The 19,543-nt window shown below is 35.0% G+C and overlaps 1 protein-coding gene and 2 long non-coding RNA genes across 3 annotated transcripts; all 3 read right to left on the bottom strand.

Moving 5' to 3' along the window:
- Positions 1–1,716: 1,716 nt before the first annotated feature.
- LOC128196540 (uncharacterized) lies at positions 1,717–2,951 on the bottom strand. Its single transcript, XR_008248957.1, has 2 exons — positions 2,891–2,951; positions 1,717–1,934 (listed from the first exon to the last, which is right to left on the bottom strand). It is a non-coding gene; the product is annotated as an uncharacterized LOC128196540 (long non-coding RNA).
- A 152-nt stretch (positions 2,952–3,103) lies between these two features.
- LOC108339738 (uncharacterized) lies at positions 3,104–3,766 on the bottom strand. The gene is made up of 3 exons (XR_001833112.2): positions 3,686–3,766; positions 3,317–3,386; positions 3,104–3,217 (listed from the first exon to the last, which is right to left on the bottom strand). It is a non-coding gene; the product is annotated as an uncharacterized LOC108339738 (long non-coding RNA).
- Positions 3,767–5,458: 1,692 nt separating this feature from the next.
- Positions 5,459–17,712, bottom strand: LOC108339737 (putative UDP-rhamnose:rhamnosyltransferase 1). The gene is made up of 6 exons (XM_017576936.2): positions 17,413–17,712; positions 15,997–16,443; positions 15,062–15,193; positions 14,307–14,507; positions 10,314–10,396; positions 5,459–7,042 (listed from the first exon to the last, which is right to left on the bottom strand). Exons 1-6 carry the CDS (start codon positions 17,710–17,712, stop codon positions 5,692–5,694), a joined length of 2,514 nt encoding a protein of 837 aa, XP_017432425.2. The 3' UTR covers positions 5,459–5,691.
- Between the last annotated feature and the right edge of the window lie 1,831 nt (positions 17,713–19,543).

Here is a 19,543-nt window from a genome sequence, read left to right as displayed (position 1 = left end):
ACTAAAAAAAAATTTGCTTGATAGTTTAGGGACTAAAAACATATTTAACCCTTATTTTAATTACATTGAATTATAGTTTTTTAATTTTTTATAATTTTAAAATATTTTGTTACTTTTTTTAAAGAAATGTTAGAATTTTATAATTATATAAATATTTTAATTAATTAAATTTATTTTGAATTAAAATTAATTGTTTGTAATTATTTAATATTTATTTAAAAAGTTTATAATTTTATAGAACTTAATATTTTTTAATATTTATTTAAATATACCGAGAAAATCATTTAAAATTTTCATATCAATTTTACATAACAATTTTATTTTAATAAATTTAAAAAAATCATACAATTTATTTTATAATATTTTTTTAAGAAAATGAAAAATTAATAGAATAAATTAAATATTTATATTTAAATTATAAGAGAGAGAGAGGGAGAAAGGGAGAGAGAGAGGGAGAGGGAGAGGGAGAGGGATAGAGAGAGAGGGAGGGAGAAAGGGAGAGAGAGAGGGAGAGGGAGAGGGAGAGGGATAGAGAGAGAGGGGAGGAGAGAGAGAGCGGGAGGAGAGAGAAAGGGAGAGGGAGAGGGAGAGAGAGAGGGAGAGGGAGAGAGGGGGAGAGGGAGAGAGGGAGAGAGGGAGAGAGGGAGGGAGAGGGATAGGGAGAGGGAGAGAGAGAGAGGGAAAGAGGGAGAGGGAGAGGGAGAGGGAGGGAGAGAGAGAGGGAGGGAGAGGGAGAGGGAAAGGGAGAGAGAGAGAGGGAAGATCCACTTCCATAATAGGGCTAGTTATGTTCATATGGACAAACAAATGATCAAGCCAAAATAGAGAATTTACTCGGTTTGGACACATAATAAATAAATAAAAGACAACACTTTTGTATATTGGAAGAGAAAAAAAAGGAAAGACTCAAAACCTACTTCTTTAAACTTTCTAGTTGGGATTTCTATGCTTAGATCATTTCACATTTTCTTGGACTTGTCAATTGAATGTAAATTTTGAATTCTCTGCTCCCATTTGTCCCTGCTTCACTAGATATAACAGAAAAGGGCTTTAGTGGGTGGACTCAGTTTCAAAGACATACAAGTCACTACAAGAAAAAGTTGAATTACATACAACCAAAATCCGTATATAAGACCCAAAATCCGTATATAACACTTGGTTACATACGACTTATATACGGACAAAAATCCGTATATAAAATCATCGTAGCTAAATTATATACGGATAAATCCGTATATAATTTATATACGGATAAATCTGTATATAATTTATATATGGATAAATCCGTATGTAATTTATATACGGATAAATCCGTATATAATATCTGTATATAATATATCAAAAAAATATTTTTTTTACATACGGATAAATCCGTATGTAACATACAATAGAGAAAAAAAAATTATTTGTAAAAATAAAATGCTTTAAAACAAAGAAACTTACAATATAAATGGGTGATAATATAGTGATTAAAAAGTCTTGGTAAAAGTAAAAATTATAATTTAGTTGTTAGATATGTAAAAAATATCTCAATCATATTTTGTATAATTTAAGGACAAATTGATCTTCTTTGACATTACAACATCAAGATGTACCAAGATGATTTGTCTTTATCATAAAACTACTACAAAATCATAAAATGAAGTGCAAGTGATGGCAAACTTGTATAAATTGACATAACATGGATGACATGTTAGCATAATCATTTATTCATTACATGGATATCTCAAACCACTTTCATCTTCAGGAGTGAACAATTACACTCAAAATTTATGAACAAAAAAGAATGAGAACATTACATTTTTGTAACTAATTTATCTATACAAATATTCACAAACAGAATTGGAGTACTTGGCAACGGATCAAGCTGATACTCAGACTTCGTCAAAGTCACTGTTTTGGAATGTATTTCCTTCCACCTCATTGTCAAGTTTCTGCAACACAGTGAATTTTGTCATTGAAGACAATAATCCAAGTTAATGTATAAGTATGTCAAACCTATGCAAAAGAAACAAAAGCAACAAATCATATACCATAAAAAACCAATTCTTCCATTATTTTTTTCATCAGTCAAAGAGAATGGCTGGTGCAAATTAGGTTCTTTACTGACAAGTAACAATTAAGTTGCTTAGGAATTAAAGGAAACGTAGCTAGAATTATGCATTACACAAATGTGACGGGAATAAGTTCTATCACTTGAAATAATGACAGCAGACAAGACCTTACTAGTATTGCTTGACTAAGCTTTTTTCCTAGTTTTTCTTCTACTTAAAAAAATGGTGAAAAACTCTTCCGAATTAGGGAGCTGATGATAAAAGAAAGGCAGGGATAAAGTGGGTTTTAGACAAGAAAAGGAAAACTGACTGAAGTAGTTTTTAGAAATAAGTTGCACATTCTAGCCTTCTTTTTTCTCTCATTTAAAAATAATTGAAGCAATATTGTATGGAGAAACAAAGCTGCAAAACGACTTTTACTTTGTTTTTAGAACTCTAGTATTTTGAAAAAAAAGTGAACCAAACAGAGAGGAAAACATTATCCTTTATTTTTCCATTTTGACCACAGAAAATAAATTTGATCACAGGACAACAACAGTTCAATTTCCTTTCAAACGTGAAAAGAAAGAGATGATGAGCTGAACTTATATTAACTCCTTAGCTTGTTCTTTTATCAGGAAAAAAAATTCTAATGTAGTATTCATTCCATCATAGAAACAGTAATATAAGCAACGACAACAACAAGCATGTTTAGATACTATGGAAGGATTGAGGAACAAAAATACTAGAGGAAAAAGACAGTTGTGTTATTTGATTACAAGGAGTGCTATACAGATATATAATAGAGCTTATCGAAAAAATATATATAAATATATACTGGAGATTCATATACGTACTTTGGTAGGTATATCAGCTGGAAACAAATTTATAGCTGTTGCATTGAATTCAAATTCACTGTAGACGACATAAATTTCACATCAGAAACATGCACAGAGCAAGAAGACCATTTTTGAAGGTAATCAACAAAAGTTATAGTAAAAAACAAGATGATGAATTTAACATACCCCCATATGATGCAAATATCTGATAAGCTTTCAGCGCTACTTTTCATTAGTGATGATAGTTGATAAATTACATCAAAAGAAACAAAAACTTTGAATCGACAATACCTTGTAGCTGTGATACGAGTCAACTGCAACATCCTCATTGCTTCTGTCTTCTACCTTTTTTGCATGTTAATTACTATATATCAATAATTATATAAATTTTGGAAAAGATCTTCAGTATAACCATAAGAGAAAATCAGAATCATATATATTTACCTGGATATTTGTGAGTGAAGGTATCCCAAATACTCGGTCCTCTACCACCCTCATTGGCTGCACCTTCATACTGCATACATACATAATCAAGCAGAGCAGTCAAGCAGAGTAGGATGTTGTTTGGTTCTGATTTGTGATGGAGAACCCTAGAAAAAGAGGGTCTTTTTTTTAAGTTTTTAAAATTGGGTCATTATAAACCCTACCCCGAAAGGCCAACTACATGTGTTGGCCTCCGATCTAGACAACAAAGCTCAAGCCCGCATAAATGCTTTCACGTGAGTGAACGAAAGAAAGAAAAGAAGAGAGGGATTAGGGTTTTCGGGTTTTATGAATTTAGGGATTTAATGATGAACGAAGAACATGACTTACCACATCAATGAACAATGAACGAACTCTATGTGTCAAGAAGTAGGAAGAACGATCTTCATCAGCGAGAGCCCAAGCGATGAACAATGTGAGTGAACACAAACCAGCGGCAGTGAATGACAGACTGAGTTGAGAGTGAACGAGAATGGAGGCAACGGGAGGGGCTGAACTGAGAGTGAGCAAGAGGGAGTCAGACTTGGGCTTTGTATATCAGTGAGTGAGCTCGGAAGGCTTCGTATATCTCTAGAGAAGGTGCGACAATGACTGGTCTAGGGGACCACTGATGCGTCAAGAAAGGAGAAGAAACCTAGGGTTCGTACTTTGAGAGAACTTAGAGTAGTGACTAAGATTATTGATTAATTTTGAATGGAATTTGTAAAATTTTTAGATTTTATAAATTGAGGGAAAAGGGTGACCGTAAGAGAGGGAAAAAATGTAAAATTTTTAGATTTTGGAAAGTAGTGGGAAAAGGGTGACCGTAAAAGAGGGAAAAGAATTTTTAGATTTTATCTTTAATAATTATTATTTTTAATTACATACAGATTATACACCATTATATACGGATGTTGGTTTTCACAAATTTTCCCATTCTAACATGCTAAACTTTATATATGAATTTTATATACAGAAAAAATCCGTACATAAAGTCTGTATGTAATTCACTTTCCAAAATCCGTATATAAAATATGTATATAATACATATATTATATACGGATTAAAATCTGTATATAAATATCAGTAGATAATTTACATTTTTTTTGTAGTGAGTTTTGAGGAGAAACATTGCACAAAGGAAGTTGCAATTGCAACATCACTTGGCACTGCCTTGTTTTCCTCCCACTACCCTGCCAACTCCTCAACTTCAGACACAACACTTATCCTGCCAACTCCTCAACTTCAGACACAACACTTATCACAACTTTTAATCCCTCAAAGTTATTACAAAAGTTTAAACTACCATGATGGACAAAATGCAAATCCTCTGTCCCTCTACCTATTTCTGCATATGAGGATGATCAAGATGGAATTTGTCTCTTTAAGGGAAAATCTACCCTCTATTCCAATGCTACTCAACCCCACAAAACCGGCTTGTAGGGTGAGGTTTGCACCCACTTATAAACTATGAATTGGCCTTATCACTAGTCGATGTGGGACTTCCAACACACCCTCCTCACGCCGAGGTATATACATCTCGAGCGTGGGATTAGACATTTTTAATGGATGGTCCGATAGCGGCTCGATAACGGGTGGAACAATATGCCCAACAAACAACAAATATCGCTAGGATAGGCTCTAACTATGGCTCTGATACCATGTTAGAAGTGGACTTTAAGCCTAACTCAATCCTACAAAACCGGCTTGTAGGATGAGGTTTGCACCCACTTATATACTATGAATTGGCCTTATCACTAGTCGATGTGAGACTTCCAACAATTAAGAGACGGAGATTTAACTGATGAAAGAAGTTCATCTTCACCATGTATTATAGGAGATTAAGACTGCTTTTACTTAATTCCACATAGTCTTTATAGTTACTTATTCTAGATTAAGTTACAAAAAAATAAAAGACTACTATGTTTCTAAACATGGAACAACTATATTGATAATACTAGGTAGTTCTCTAGAGTGTCTAAATTCATTAATATAAACATCTAAGATTTGTGAAAATGCAGAACTACAAACTACACAATCAAAACAATATATGTCATTCAGAAAATTCTTCAACTAATACTCATTCCAAACACAAAACTCAAACTAATTTTTATTGCTTCTTAGCGTCTTTCTGACAAACTAACGTTCCTCATTTTGCAGACATTATTTCTTGGCAGCATATTCTTGAAGGGAAATCTGACTAATTTAAGAAAAAACGAAGACATAACTAATATAGAAAAAGTATTGTAAAGATAGGTAGGCTTCTTGGTTCACTTCTAAGTTGGACTGAGTTGCTCCTAGATTGGCAAACTCTAAGAGAAAATCAAAGTCTTCCTTTAATACAACTTGCCATTATACTAATTATAGCCAGACCTATTGTTTTTCATGTAATCAACAAACTCATTCACATATTTTAGTTGCAGTTGTTTGTCCCCAACTATTTTACTCATCTCTTGTGCTTCTTTTCTAAGATATTTCCCTTCCTCTTCCGACATCACTGATGTCAGTGCCTTGGCCACTGAAGCCCTAGTGAACTTGGAATCATGCTCATTTCTGTGTACTTTAACCCCTACCTTCTTCTCCTCCATAAACTTAGCATTCGACCATTGATCATATTGGAAGGGCAACATTACAAGTAGGCACCCCACTTGGAGACCCTCTATCACTGAGTTCCAACCACAGTGAGTGAGGAATGCTCCAACAGATTTGTGTGCTAAAATCCTTGACTGAGGTGCCCATGTTCTCCAAATCATTCCCCTTTTTGACTCATTCTCAATCCAATCCTGTGACTCAACACTACCACCTGAGGTGTTTCGATTCTTCAAAGCCCAAAAAAAAGGAAAACCAGACAATTCTAATGCCACAGAAATTTCAGTGAAGTCTTCATCACTCAGCTTGACCTCAGTTCCAAATGCTACATAGATCACTGACCCCTTTTCCCATTTATCTAACCAATTAAGAATGGTGTACCAGTTGTGGTCATTGCTGTCTTCTGGCGAAGCTGGCAGCAACCCAATTGGAATTACCAACTTCCCAGATAAACTTTCAAGCGATTTCACAAACTCACCTTCAATCTCCATGCAGCTTCTTGTAGCGAAAACTTGAGCACCTTTCAGGGTTTCAAAGAACCGATTCACTTCCTTAGGCTGATAACTCTGACCCACTTGCGTCCTCTTATACCCATCATGCAAAAGCTTGGCTTCCGCAGATTCCATACTCTTCTTTCCCTTAAACAACTCCAAACCAAAAGACGAAGCACATGCAGCAAAACAAGAAAAAAATATGCATGGGATACCTAGCTTGGAAGACAGTGGGGGCAGCCAGTGTGGTGCAAAGTCGCATATGACCCAATCCGGGGTGCTCTTCTCCAGAAATTCAGTCAAAGGTTCTTCAAGACCATCGTAAGCCTTGAAGAGGTATGGAACCAAGTGCGGAGGAGTGTCCAGCGTGTTCTCTGCATTTTCAGGGAGTTCTTCAACGTGGGGGAGTGGGAATTCTATCAGATGCAACCAAGGTTTCAGATTTTCAGGTAGTTTAGGGAGGCGATTGATGTTTTTAGGTGTGGAAATGAAAGAAATTTTGTGACCCTTTTGAGCTATGAGCTTTGCAAGCTCCAAAAATGGAACATTGTGTCCAAAGGCTAGCCATGGAAACACAACAATGTGCAGTTCCTTATCCGCCATGGATATACTACTCGTTATGCACCCCCTTCACTAATAATATATACAAGAAGGATTAGTATATTTTATTTATAATATAAAAAAAATTACAATTTTAAAGTAATAACTTTAATTAGATATTAACATTAATTTTTAAAATTAATATGATAATTATAACTATCATATTACCTTTTTCCACTTTACATTTGTATAATTACTATTTTATTATAATATGATTTTTATTAAAAATAAGTGTAAGGTGAATGTTTTCGTGAAGTAGTCATTTTAATGGATATTTTTCTTAATTGTTAAAATCAAACAGATATTTAGTTACTTTAATCACTAATAAAATTAATATAATTAAAATTATTATCTTAAAAGTAAAATTATTGTAGACAAGAAGTGATTTAGTTGTAATCTTATGTGTGAAAATGAGTGGATTTGGAAGTAATTGAGAGTGGATTTAGAGGTAAAGTTTGTGAATTAGTGTAGGATTTGATTGAGGTGATAGTTTTAAAAAATTGTTTAATTGGTAGAAATTAAAGATTATCAAAATGTCCCTAGTTTTTAATGTAATATAAAATGATAATTGTTAATGTTATATTTAAATGTAAAAATGTTTATAAAGAGAAAAAAATAAAAATTAATTTTAAAAATTTTAAAAAATTGTAATTTCATAATTTGAAATAATTTTTTTTAATAAGTTTAGCTATTTATTAAATTGAAATATTTTTTTATAAGAGAGAAAAAAAATAAAAATTAATTTTTAAAATAAAATAAATTTGTATTAAGTAAAATAAATAATTATGTGATATTTAATTATTGCTTTTAATACGATATTTAATTAAGTAAAAATAAAATCATGTAATTAGTTATTATATATTTTATTTCTTTAATTAATTATGCACTTAATCCTAATAAATGAAATATTAATTAATAATAGCATCCTAATAAATGAAATATTAATTAATAATAGCATTTGAAAGCATTTAAAATATAAAATAAAACTTATTATTTTTTAATTACTTTTTCAATGTTGGTAAAAAACTAGGTAGGTGGCATAACAAAGTCATGCAAACAACAATCAATTATTCACTTAATCCTAATAAATAAAATATTAATTAATAATAGCATCCTAATAAATGAAATATTAATTAGGCTTAATAGGTTATTTCCTGCCCAATTTAAGAGTTGAATTTCCGTTTAATACTCGATTTTAAAAATGAAGATATTGAATTCATATATTATGAAAAGTGTATGATTTTAGTCCTGTCCGTTAAGTTAGTCATAACGGTGTTAATTATGCGGTGACGTGACTACACTTCTTTTCTCTCCCCTATGCTCTTCCCGACAATTTTTTTTCTCTCTTTTCTATTACTCCTGCCATATTCTGTACTTATTCTGTACTTGATATTTCAACATTAATTAAAAGAGAAACACATCACTTTGAGTGCACAGTGACACAAAGACAACATCTGCATGCTAGTGTTTTAGGTTATTTTCAGAGTGAGGTTACTCACAACTCACAAGATTCCTCTCGTGGACCCTCCTTCAAGAGTTTATCACTCCATGTGTTATACTTTAAAAACATTGCATCATGTGTTATACTTTAAAAAAATACAAATTATTAACAAATTTAATGTTGCTAACTAAACTAATTCATGCTTTTCATTATAAAATAACAGTTAAGGTATTAAAAAATTGAGATTTACGGGTATAAAATTTTATGATCAAATCAGTAATATATATAATTGAATCAAACTCTTATGACATTTCATATCAGCCTAAACAATTTAACGTTGGTTTTCATTATTGTTGTTATTTTCATATAAAAAACTTGAATTTGCTTTTCTGATTTGGGCATTGGTTTTGTTGTGAAGCAAAAGGCAGAGTGTGTAATAAACAAGGCTTTTATTAGAATCATATTCTTGCACCACTTATTTATAAAAACAAAATATAGAATAATTTATGTAATTTTAAAGATTAAGTTAGGAGAAGAATGAAAAATTTCCGAAAAATGAAATAAAATATACACAATAGTTAATAAATATTTGAGATTAAAATAGTTAACATGAAATACAAATTTACAAATAATTAGATATAAATTGGAGATTAAGAAGTAAAACGTGTAGCAAGCTTGATTTTAAAGCCTAAATACAGTTTTCCATATTCTAATGATAAATTAATAATATATTTTAAAAAGTAGGTTAATTAATTTATTCCTACCTTTTGAAGTAAAAATATGGAAACGGAAATATATTATTAATTTATTTCATTATTTATTCCTACTTTTTAAAATATATTATGGCAGGAGTGTAGCCAAATTAATTTTAAAAAGTACAGAATATGGCAGGAGTAATAGAAAAGAGAAAGAAGAAGGAGTCAGAAAAAGCAGAGGAGAGGGAAAAGAAGTGTAGCCACGTCAGCGCGGAATTATCACTGTTACTACTAACTTAACGGACAGGACTAAAATCATACACTTTTCATAATATAGGGATCCAATGTCTTCATTTTTAAAACCGGGTATTAAACGGAAATTTAGCTCTTAACTTGGAGACGAAATAACCTATTAAGCCTATTAATTAATAATAGTATTTGATGGCATTTAAAATATAAAATAAAACTTATTATTTTTTTATTACTTTTTCAATGTTGGTAAAAAAGCTAGGCAGGTGGCATAACAAAGTCATGCGAACAACAATTTTTCTCCACCTGTGTTCTTCATCATTTTGTTTTAATGATTTTCAAACAATGATCAAGAAACCTCAAAACATATACCATCATTTAACATCTTCTCCCTTTCCTTTGTCGTGTCTACCACCGTCTTTCTGTCGTGGGCCATGATGATGGCCCATGCGGTTGCCGCATGCCGCAGCTAGAAGCCCGCAGTCAAAAGCCCCTGAAGCTAGTCGCTCGAGGACCTTGCGTTTTACATCTTCATCTTCACTCGCAATGGTGTTGTGGCTTTCGGCATGAGAGCTGATGAGACATTACGCATGGTGATGATGGGGTGTTTCGCTTTGGAGTAAGGTTGACAGTTACATGGTTTTGAAGGAGGTAAGGTGACGTGGAACGTGGTGCTGAAAAGGTGGAGAGGAATTTTCACAGTGGTGGGGCATGAGGGAAAGGTGAGACTGGTAGGTAGTGGAGAGGGGTGATTCTGGGTGAACCGAGTTGAATCGAATACATAAAATTTGGTATCGATTACAGGTATTACTTTGGATTTGGCTTGCTCATTTCAGAAATGGCAATGGTTAAATATGACATTTTGAAATAATTCCTTCCAAATCCGAGCACTTCCGCGGGTTAGAAAAAGGAACGTATCTCGCAATTCTTCGCTCTCTCTTCTTCGCATATCTGCTAAAGTGAACTCGAGAGATCTCGCAAATCTGTCGTGGCCATTCTTCGTGAACAGGAAAATCAATTCATGTGAACACACGCTAAATCTATCTCTATGAATTCTTAACTAGTAAATTCCCACTACTCAGATGCTATAACTTTTGATGGTTGGATTTTGGTTCAGCTGAAAATTTTTGGATTAACTAGGTAACGTTTTGATTCAGCTTTGTTTGCTTTATTCGAACTGCTTGAAGTTGTGTTTTCGAATTCACCTTTCTGTTATGTTATTTCCCCTGCTTGAAGTGTTACTATATAGTTTACTGGATTATCTGCAAAATGTATTACACTGCATGAAATCTGCCGTTGTAAAATGGTGTATTGTAAGGCTATATTTGCACTATATTTTATGTCCATGGTCTGAAGTTGGAATACATATAAAATGTTTTGGGGGCTTAGGTACTTGTTTAGACATGAGGGTAGCATTAGTAGGAAATCTTATGCAAACTAGTTGGGTTGGGTTATCTCTTGTTCTCTAAAGTCTTTCACTCATTTAGAATTGAGCGAAAAATATTTCTACAAGGCATTCTGATGCTAAAGTTAGTAGATGACCGTTTAATTGACAAATTTATGTGAATGATAATAAAATCATACTTGTGACCTTTATTTATAATACTTAATGGACCTTATTTTTTGTCAGCCTAATGACGGCTTGATCATACCTTAATCTACATTAAATGCTTAATGAGTTAATATTGTTGATAATCTGACTATGTTATGTTCGGTCAGCCATGATATAGCTAGCTAGCCCTGGTGTGTCTGACCGGCCATGTTGTCAATCCAAAGTGGAGCTCATCCTTGGAGGATGGCCTAGTGATCAGCCTTAGATGATGACCTAGTGATGGGCTTGAATGGACGACCAGTTGGTGCTCGCCCTTAAGGGAGACTGGTCATACAATACAAGCCAAATTGTTAGTACCAATTTCGAGTAGAAGTGGTACCAATATTGATTATAGATTGTGAGGAAAGTTTCATGGTGCATCTCAAATATTTCCTAAAGGAGTGGATGATCGGAACCTTGAGGGTGTATGTGAGGTTGCATTTCCAAGAACAGTTCACAACTGGCTTTGAATAAGTGATCTACATCTTTGGTGGATGGTTTGGGAGGCACTAAGGTGGATGATAACCAAAATTGTTTGGTGGAGGCTACTAGTACTCCAAAGAGATTTATATTTAACAAGAAATCGAAGACAAATATGATAATAGTTATTATTCATTCATTCCTGTTAAGATTTTTCTTTCAACAAACGTATCCACAATAACTTATGCAAAATCCATAGTAGTTATAATATGTTTTTGACTTGTAACGAAGGTATTCATAAAATGGCATTCAAAAAATCTATTCAAGAGTTATAGTTAGAAAATTGATTTTAACTTAAGAAATAAACACTATTAGATTGAAATAACAATTATAAAAAGAAGTATTAAGATTGAACTTCAGTTATCCATTTCTGCTATACTTTCTAGACTAAATATATGTTCATCCAATTTTTTAATGTTATTTGAAGTCCAATAATCTCCTCACCAAATATATGATCCAATTTTTCAATATTATTTAAAGTCTTTAAAAAAACACACACACACAACAAAATTAGAACAAAGAGTAAGAAACTGTTACATTCAATCTCAATACAAGAGGTCAACCATCGCCCACACTAAAATTAGTACAAAGATTAAGGAAATGTTACATCAATCTCAATACAAGAGAGGTCAATCACCACATAAACACACACCCATACCAAAATTAGTACAAGGAATAAGGAAATGCTACATTCAATCTCAATACAAGAGAGGTCAGTCACCACACACAAACACCAAAATTAGTGCAAAGAATAAGGATATGTTACATTCAATCTCAATACAACAGAGGTCAGCCATTCAATCTCAATACAAGAGAGGTCAATCATTCAATACAAGAGAGGTCAACCACCTATGGTAGTGATAGTTTTCCCTTTTACACTATAATGGATTTGTGTCAAAATAGTGAGTTTTGAATCTTCAATTAATCCACACTACCTTATTTTCCTACCTGACGTTCCTCTTTCAGAATCTCTAAAAAGTGTCACATAGTTTAGAATAGAGAAAAGTACAACTCTCCTTCATTTGGCAGTCCAGTGATTTTATATTTTTACACATTTTCTCTCAAGCAAGTTGGAATTTACTCATGCAAATTCTATGCTCCAAGCTCAAGAAAGGTAATTTCACTCAATCAAAAATACCTTCACTTGGGATAAATTCCTTATTTCTTGTTGATTTTTCTTAAACGAGTATGTGTTGCTTGAGTAAATTGTCCTTTCCATAGCTGACTTGGTTTGCAAGAGAATTTCTTCTACTTTGTCATTCGTTTCAAATATTTTTGTTTCTTTCCTTGATTGGTTACTTTTCTCTTAAATCTTAGTACTTTCTCTTGTAAACAGATACTATTGATGGATTGGCAAGTGTACCAAATCGCACAAGTAATATAAAATGGTAAGACCAAGTATCATATCCCTAAAGACTCTTGGGCGCCCCTTAGAGGACGCTTGAGCGGCGCGCGGTGTAGCAAGGTGTGACCTTGCTGTTTCAATCCTTTTCCAAATCAATTTCCACCCAGTTCAAATCAAAATTGGCACAATTTAATCGGTCAAAACAGTGTGAAATCAAGCATAGACAGTATAGGGCATCAAAAATCAAACTTTCTCATCAAAAATCAAACTTTAAAGTGCTCAATTCATAACCTAACAAGAACTTACTTGATTGGAGACAAGAAAACAGAGATTGAAGCTCACATTAAGTGCACAAGACAGAACCCTAGCAGCCACACAGTCAAAAACCCCAAACTTTAATGGTTGGAAAGTGAAAATCAAGTGAGAAATAAGGTTTTTGGTGGAAAAGTGAAGGGGGAAAGTGAAGAGAGGGCTTCGGAGAGGTGTTTAGGGATGCTAGAGTGTGGAGAATCTGAGAAATGGGGCTTGGGCGAACCCTAGAGTGTAAAAAGAATGAAGTGGGCCGAAATCCCGCTCAAGCCCTAACTTAAAAACCAAGTTTGCTGTCGCGCCGCCCGGGCGCCCCTCAGAGGGCGCTCAAGCAGCGGGCGACACTTTTCCCCCTTTGCTTTTTCACTTGTTTTGGGTATTCCTGACCCTGGGTTCTCAGATTCAACTCATAATTTTTCAGTTTCCTTTTTCTAGCCCTTACAACAACTCTCAAATCAATCAATTCATCTCTCTTCACCCCTCGAACATTCAGATTAAGCACACTGAAATCACACACAAACAGAAATTAAAGAAGCAAAATAAAAGTTTGTAAAACACTAGGTTGCCTCCCAACAAGCGCTTCTTTAACGTTACTAGCTTGGCCCAAAGCAAACATAAAATAAACAGAAAAATTGCAAACTTAAAGAAACAATAAACAAATAAATGTTTTTAAAACACTGGGTTGCCTCCCAGCAAGCGCTTCTTTAACGTCACTAGCTTGACCCAATAAGCTCTTGTCACATCTTTGATCTTGGTGTTAATTTTTCCTTCTCCACACCAAATGTTCTACAGCGATTTCCTGTTCTCCTTTTTTATTTTTCTGGAAATTGGGGATTCAATCTCTATCAGTCCATCAGTTCTAAGTTCTTTCACAACCCATAGCTTCTTGCTGAATCACACTAGAATGCCTGGTTTGAATTCTTCATGTTTCTCCAAGGGATCCTGATGAACACTTTTTCCTTTGCTATCTTTTTCTTTCTCCTGTACTTGTGACAAAAAACACTTTTTACCTTTCTTACCTAGCTTGACAGCTTTAACACTGGTCTCTGGTGTACCTTCACTTGAAGTCCTGAGACTAGTCTTCATCATCTAGATTGGCTGCTCAACATTGAAGACATTGAAAATCACCTCCTCTTCTTGGTCTTTAAGTGTTATAGTTCCATCATCAACATTAATGATCACCTTGGTTGTCTTCATGAATGGCCTTCCAAGAATAATAGGGATCTCCAAATCTTCCCCCATCTCCATTATCACAAAATCTACCAGGAATCTGAGATTTTCAATGTGAACCATCACATATTCCACAATACCATAGGGCCTTTTAGTGGATCCATCAAACATAAACAGAGTCATCCTTGCAGGTTTGACTTCAGGACCACCAATCTTTTCAAGAACATATAAGGGCATTAAATTAATACTCGACCCTAAACCAATTAGGGCTTTCCCTATTTTATGATTCCCAATAGTACAAGGAATGGTGAAACTTCATGATCTTCAACATTAGGAGGAAGTGTCTTTTGTTAGATCACACTACACTCTGCTTGTACCTCCATTGTTTCGTCTTTTAAATATTCTTTTCTTTTGAGGAGTTTCTTCAAAAACTCAGCATATTCAAGAATCTGTTGCAATGCTTTAGTCACAGGAATTCTAATCCCCAATTCTCTAGAGATTTCTTCAATGCACCCTAGTTGTTTTTCATTTTCTTTTCTAAAACTCTCTTCAGGGTGATTGAGCTTTTTCTCTAATTTTTCTTTTTTTCTCTCAACTTCTTCCTTTTTCTCTCTCTCACTCTCCTCTCTTTCTTTTTCTTCTTCACTCAAATTTTCTTTTTCTTTTCTCTCTATTTTTTTCTCATCTTTTTCTTTTCTCTCACTCTCTTCTTTTTCTTTCTCACTCAACTTTTCTTTTTCTTTCTCTCTCTCATCTTTCATACTCACAATAACCTTACATTCTTCTTTGGGGTTAACTTCAGTATTAGCCCCAAAACTTCTGATAGGCATCTCCTCCAACTTCTTGGCCATTTGACCAACCTGCATCTCCAAGCTCCTTATAGCAGCTTCAGTGCTTTTCTGAGTGGAAAGAGAAGCTTGCATGAATTTTTGGAGAGTATCCTCAAGCTTTGTAGTTCTGTCAGACAGATAGGGTTGTTGTCGCCACTATTTTTGTTGTTGTTGTGGTGGTCTGTTGAATTGTCCACCAGTTTGCCCAAACTGACTTTTCCCCATGCTAGGGTGAGATTTCCACCCTTGATTGTAATTGTTGGGTCGAAATTGCTTACCCATGTAATTAACTTCTTCATTTAGATTCTCAGGAACAACACATTGACCATTAATATGCCACAAAGTTCACAAAGTTATTGTTGAACCTGCAAGACATTCTGGCGCTTCTTTGTTGGTTGAGAAAGCTTCTTTGTCAAGACTTCAAGTTGTTGAGTGATAATCTTATTTTGAGCAAGCAAGGCATCATAAGACTGTAGCTGTAAAACTCCCTTAGGTTGTGATGAAGTTCTTCTTTCATTGTGCATCACATTAGCATTAGTAGCCATGTTGTCAATTAATTCATAAGCTTCCTCTGGAGTCTTGCACTTGATATTGTCTCCAACTGAGGCATCCAACATCAATTTGATTTGTGAATAAAGACCTCCAAGGAAAAGAATGACTATTGTTGCTTCATCAAAACCATGAGTAGGTGTCCTTCTTAGCAATCTTTTGTATCTATCCCATGCTTGCCCTAATGATTCTTGCATGCCTTGATTGAAAGAGGAGATTTCTTGCTTCCCTTTGTTGATCTTTGACTGTGGGAAGTATTTATTCAAGAACTTAGCAACCACATCCTCCCACTTAGTAAAGCTGTTTTTAGGAAAAGAGTTTACCCACAATTTAGCGTTGCCTCGTAGTGAGAAAGGAAACAAACTTAATCTGATAGCATCATCTGACACTCCATTCAACTTCACAGTGTTGCAGATTTCATTAAAAGTGGTCAGATGTTCATATGGACTTTCATTGGACAATTCATTGAACTGGTTGCTCTTTACTAGATGGATCAACGTAGGCTTCATCTCCATGCTTGTGGCGTTGACCATTGGCTTTGCAATGCTGTTAAAATGGTAAGGGCCAACAACAGTTGCATAATCTGCAAAAGTATGTCTGCCATCATTGTTGTCCATGCTTTCTTGATCTAATTCTAAGGCCTGTGAAATTTTTTCTAGAGAAGGTACCCTGGATAATGTCTTTCTCAGTGGCCTCCTACTAGTCTCAAGTCCTTCAAGAAGAGGTTCAGAACTTTTGTTGCTTCTCGTCCTAATTGTATCTTGCATAAACTAGATACAAAACCCTAAAAATATTGTTAGTACAAAAACAAACGACACACAACACAAATAAATAAGAAAAAAAATAAAGTTAAAGTTAATCAAGAATCACACAAATAGAATAGTTTAAACCGTGAGTCCCCGGCAACGGCGCCAAACACTTGTTGATGGATTGGCAAGTGTACCAAATCGCACAAGTAATATAAAATGGTAAGACCAAGTATCGTATCCCTAAAAACTCTCGATTAATTAAGACTTAAATAAAACGAAATCATTGGTTTAAGATGCAAAGACAAAAAACTAAATATGAATGCAAATTGATCAATAGTAGAGTAACAAAAAGATAAACGAATGTTGTTTAATATGAGATGAGTATGTTGTTGGGGTGAGATTTCACCAAGTTCCCTCTCATGTATGTAAGAATTCATCTTTATGCATTAATGTTAACGTCACTCACTAAATTACCTAAACCCGATCGCTCGGCGAATAAGCCTGTCCTTAATCACCAGTTCATGCAATTCCTAGGATCCCCAGTAATTAAATGTGAAGATCAAGAGCTTAAGACAACCAAGACTCATACCCTCATCCCTGAGAAATATTACTCTTGGGAGAATTTAACAAGAACTTGAATTGTAAGGAACCTCCCGGCACTCATGCAATTCATAGATCATGCGATGAATGAGTGATGAGTCAATATTTTCTTGACTTCACTTAGCTTATTGTACCGGATTTAATCAGGAAATTGTGTTTAAATGTCTAGTATTTTCCCATTTTTGCTAATTGTGCTTAATTTGACCAGAAATTCTTATTTTAATTAATCTGAATTATTTGAGCTAATTATTTGCATTATTAATTGCAGGGAAAATATTGGAAATACAATTTGGGACATTTAGAGGTTAAATGAGTGAGGAGGTGTGAATTTCATATTTGGGGGTGCACTTGGAGAGGTGCATGTTGCTGGCTGGAATGAAAAAAAAACACATCACACGGCCTAGTCCACGTGAAGAGGTGCTTGGAGTAAAGATCACCCAACAGCTTTGAAGAAAGCACCACGGCCCATGAGCAATCAAATGGGAGCACACAGCAGCACGTAGGGGGCGGTCCAGCAAGCTTCACGCGTCCAGCAAGCTTACGGTGCTGGATCCTTGGAGAATTACTGCTACGGCCTGGTGCACAAGGAAGGGAAGTCCAACTGCCACGTCCTGGAATGAGAGGGAAGCAGTGGGATCTGGACCTTCTAAAGAGAAGCACACGCTGGCAGCAGGGAGCCCAAGTCTCCATGGGTCATTCAACCTTCATTTAAAGTATCCAGACGCCACGCACAAGGGGATGATGACAAATTTATGAACACCGAAAAACGGCGCCAACAACTTGTTTAACCCTCGGCAAGTGTGACCGAATCGTATCAAGTAATAAACTCGGTAAGACCAAGTATCGTTCTCCCAAAGGACTCACGGCCTAGTTAGTTATATGATTTGTTGATTATTTAAGACTTGTGAATAAATTCTTGAGGTTTCAAATGCAAAAGACAATAAGTAAACATGTATGCATGAGTTTTGATCAATGGAAAAGAGGAACACAAGAAAAGCCTGAATTACCGAGGGTGTATTTCCGAAGGCTTTGCGGCCGTCGGTAAATGTGATTTACCGAGGGTCAAAAAGTGAATCACCGACGGCCTTAATGAAATAACGTTACCGAAGGTCAAGAAGACCTTAGCGAGGGCTCTGTGGCCTTCGGTAAGAGCGTCCACCAATTAAACTCAGTAATTGGAGTTATTCGTGCAGCTCGTCCCCAATTTCATCAAACAGAACCCTCCCTCCCCTCTGTTGAGAACTACTGAAAATTTGGTTGTACTCCCTTTGCCTTCCTTTTGGCTTGCTATCGTTCATTCTCTTCCTATCCCTCTACCTATCTCTTCTGTTCGGTGGCATTGTGTGCCTAGGGTTCGTCGTGCCGTTGTGGGTGTTGCGGGTGGGGTGGTGGTTCTTGGTTGTGCGTGTAAGGGTTGTGCGACGGGTAGGGTGGTGATTCGTGGTCATTAGCGTGAGGAGGTCCTTGCAGTGAAGCCCAAGGTTGGCTGTTCGGTTGAGAGCTCCCGGTGTTGCTTGGCTTCCATTGAATTGGGTGTTCTGGAGTGCGAGGTAAGTTCTCTTTTTTAGAACGGTACATGAATAAATTGATTGCCTTGTTCTTCCCTACTTTTGTGCAATGTGTCCATGTAATTGGGTGTTTCCCTGTTCTTACCAATATGCGTAAGTTGTTTGCACTGTGGATATTTCTGCTTTAGTACCTTATATGTATCATGTGATAATTTCAATTGTTTGGCTTATACTTGGGTTTTGGGTTGAGACTGGGCAGGTTAGTACATTCCATGTTTTCTTTTGAATTCCTATATGGCATTTTGTGTACTAGAAATTGTTCTGGTACTAAAGTCCTGTTAGTTTTGATTCCTCTTGATTTTGATTCCAGCTTGGAATAAGTTTTGGGATTTGTTTTTGTATTGCTGTAAGCATAGACGAAATTGGTAAATCAAGAGTATAAGAAAAATATGTCCTCAATAGGTTAAGTAATGAACATGTTAAATAGGAATGATTGTATGGACTGGAATAAGTTAAATTGAATGTGGTTAGGCTGTAAAGGAACATGATAACGCAGTAACTACATTATTGTTACTCTGTCGTACTCTATGTTAAGTAATGAACATGTGTATTAGCTAAGTGAGGGGTTCGATTCATGATAAATCAAGATTAACAGGGGTTTGATTAAATGAAATGGGGCTGTTTTGGGAAGTGGGATAAAACTGAATGAAGTCTTATAATTGTTTCTTTTGTGGTTGTCATTAACCAGTGGCTGCACTATTAAGTGAACATTAAAACAGGTTTAGTGATTACAACTTCCATCTTCAATTGTGCAGCCTCATTGTTCCTATCTTGTGTTTCCCTCCTCACTATTAAGTGCACTATTATTTGGCATAGAAATAGTAGATTCCAAAATTAGACCGTATAACAGCTAATAATGTGGCAAATTAAACAACTACACACCTCATTCTAAGTTATAATGATTCAAACAACTAGCTATCAATGTAAATGACTGTAGAAAGTGTAAATACACT

This window comes from Vigna angularis, chromosome 5 (genome assembly GCF_016808095.1).
Source record: "Vigna angularis cultivar LongXiaoDou No.4 chromosome 5, ASM1680809v1, whole genome shotgun sequence".
Lineage (NCBI taxonomy): Eukaryota > Viridiplantae > Streptophyta > Magnoliopsida > Fabales > Fabaceae > Vigna > Vigna angularis.
This window is presented reverse-complemented; position numbering and strand designations above follow the sequence as displayed.

Excerpts from the sequence above, each read along its gene's own strand:
- LOC108339737 (XM_017576936.2), bottom strand. The coding sequence starts at position 17,712 with ATGGAGACTTGGGCTCCCTGCTGCCAGCGTGTGCTTCTCTTTAGAAGG. Across the intron at positions 14,508-15,061 it reads AAGAAGAATGTAAGGTTATT|ATTGGTGGTCCTGAAGTCAA; the intron begins GTGAGTATGAAA and ends GTTCTTGAAAAG. Across the intron at positions 7,043-10,313 it reads AGCGAAGAATTGCGAGATAC|GGGGTGCATAACGAGTAGTA; the intron begins GTTCCTTTTTCT and ends TTATTAGTGAAG.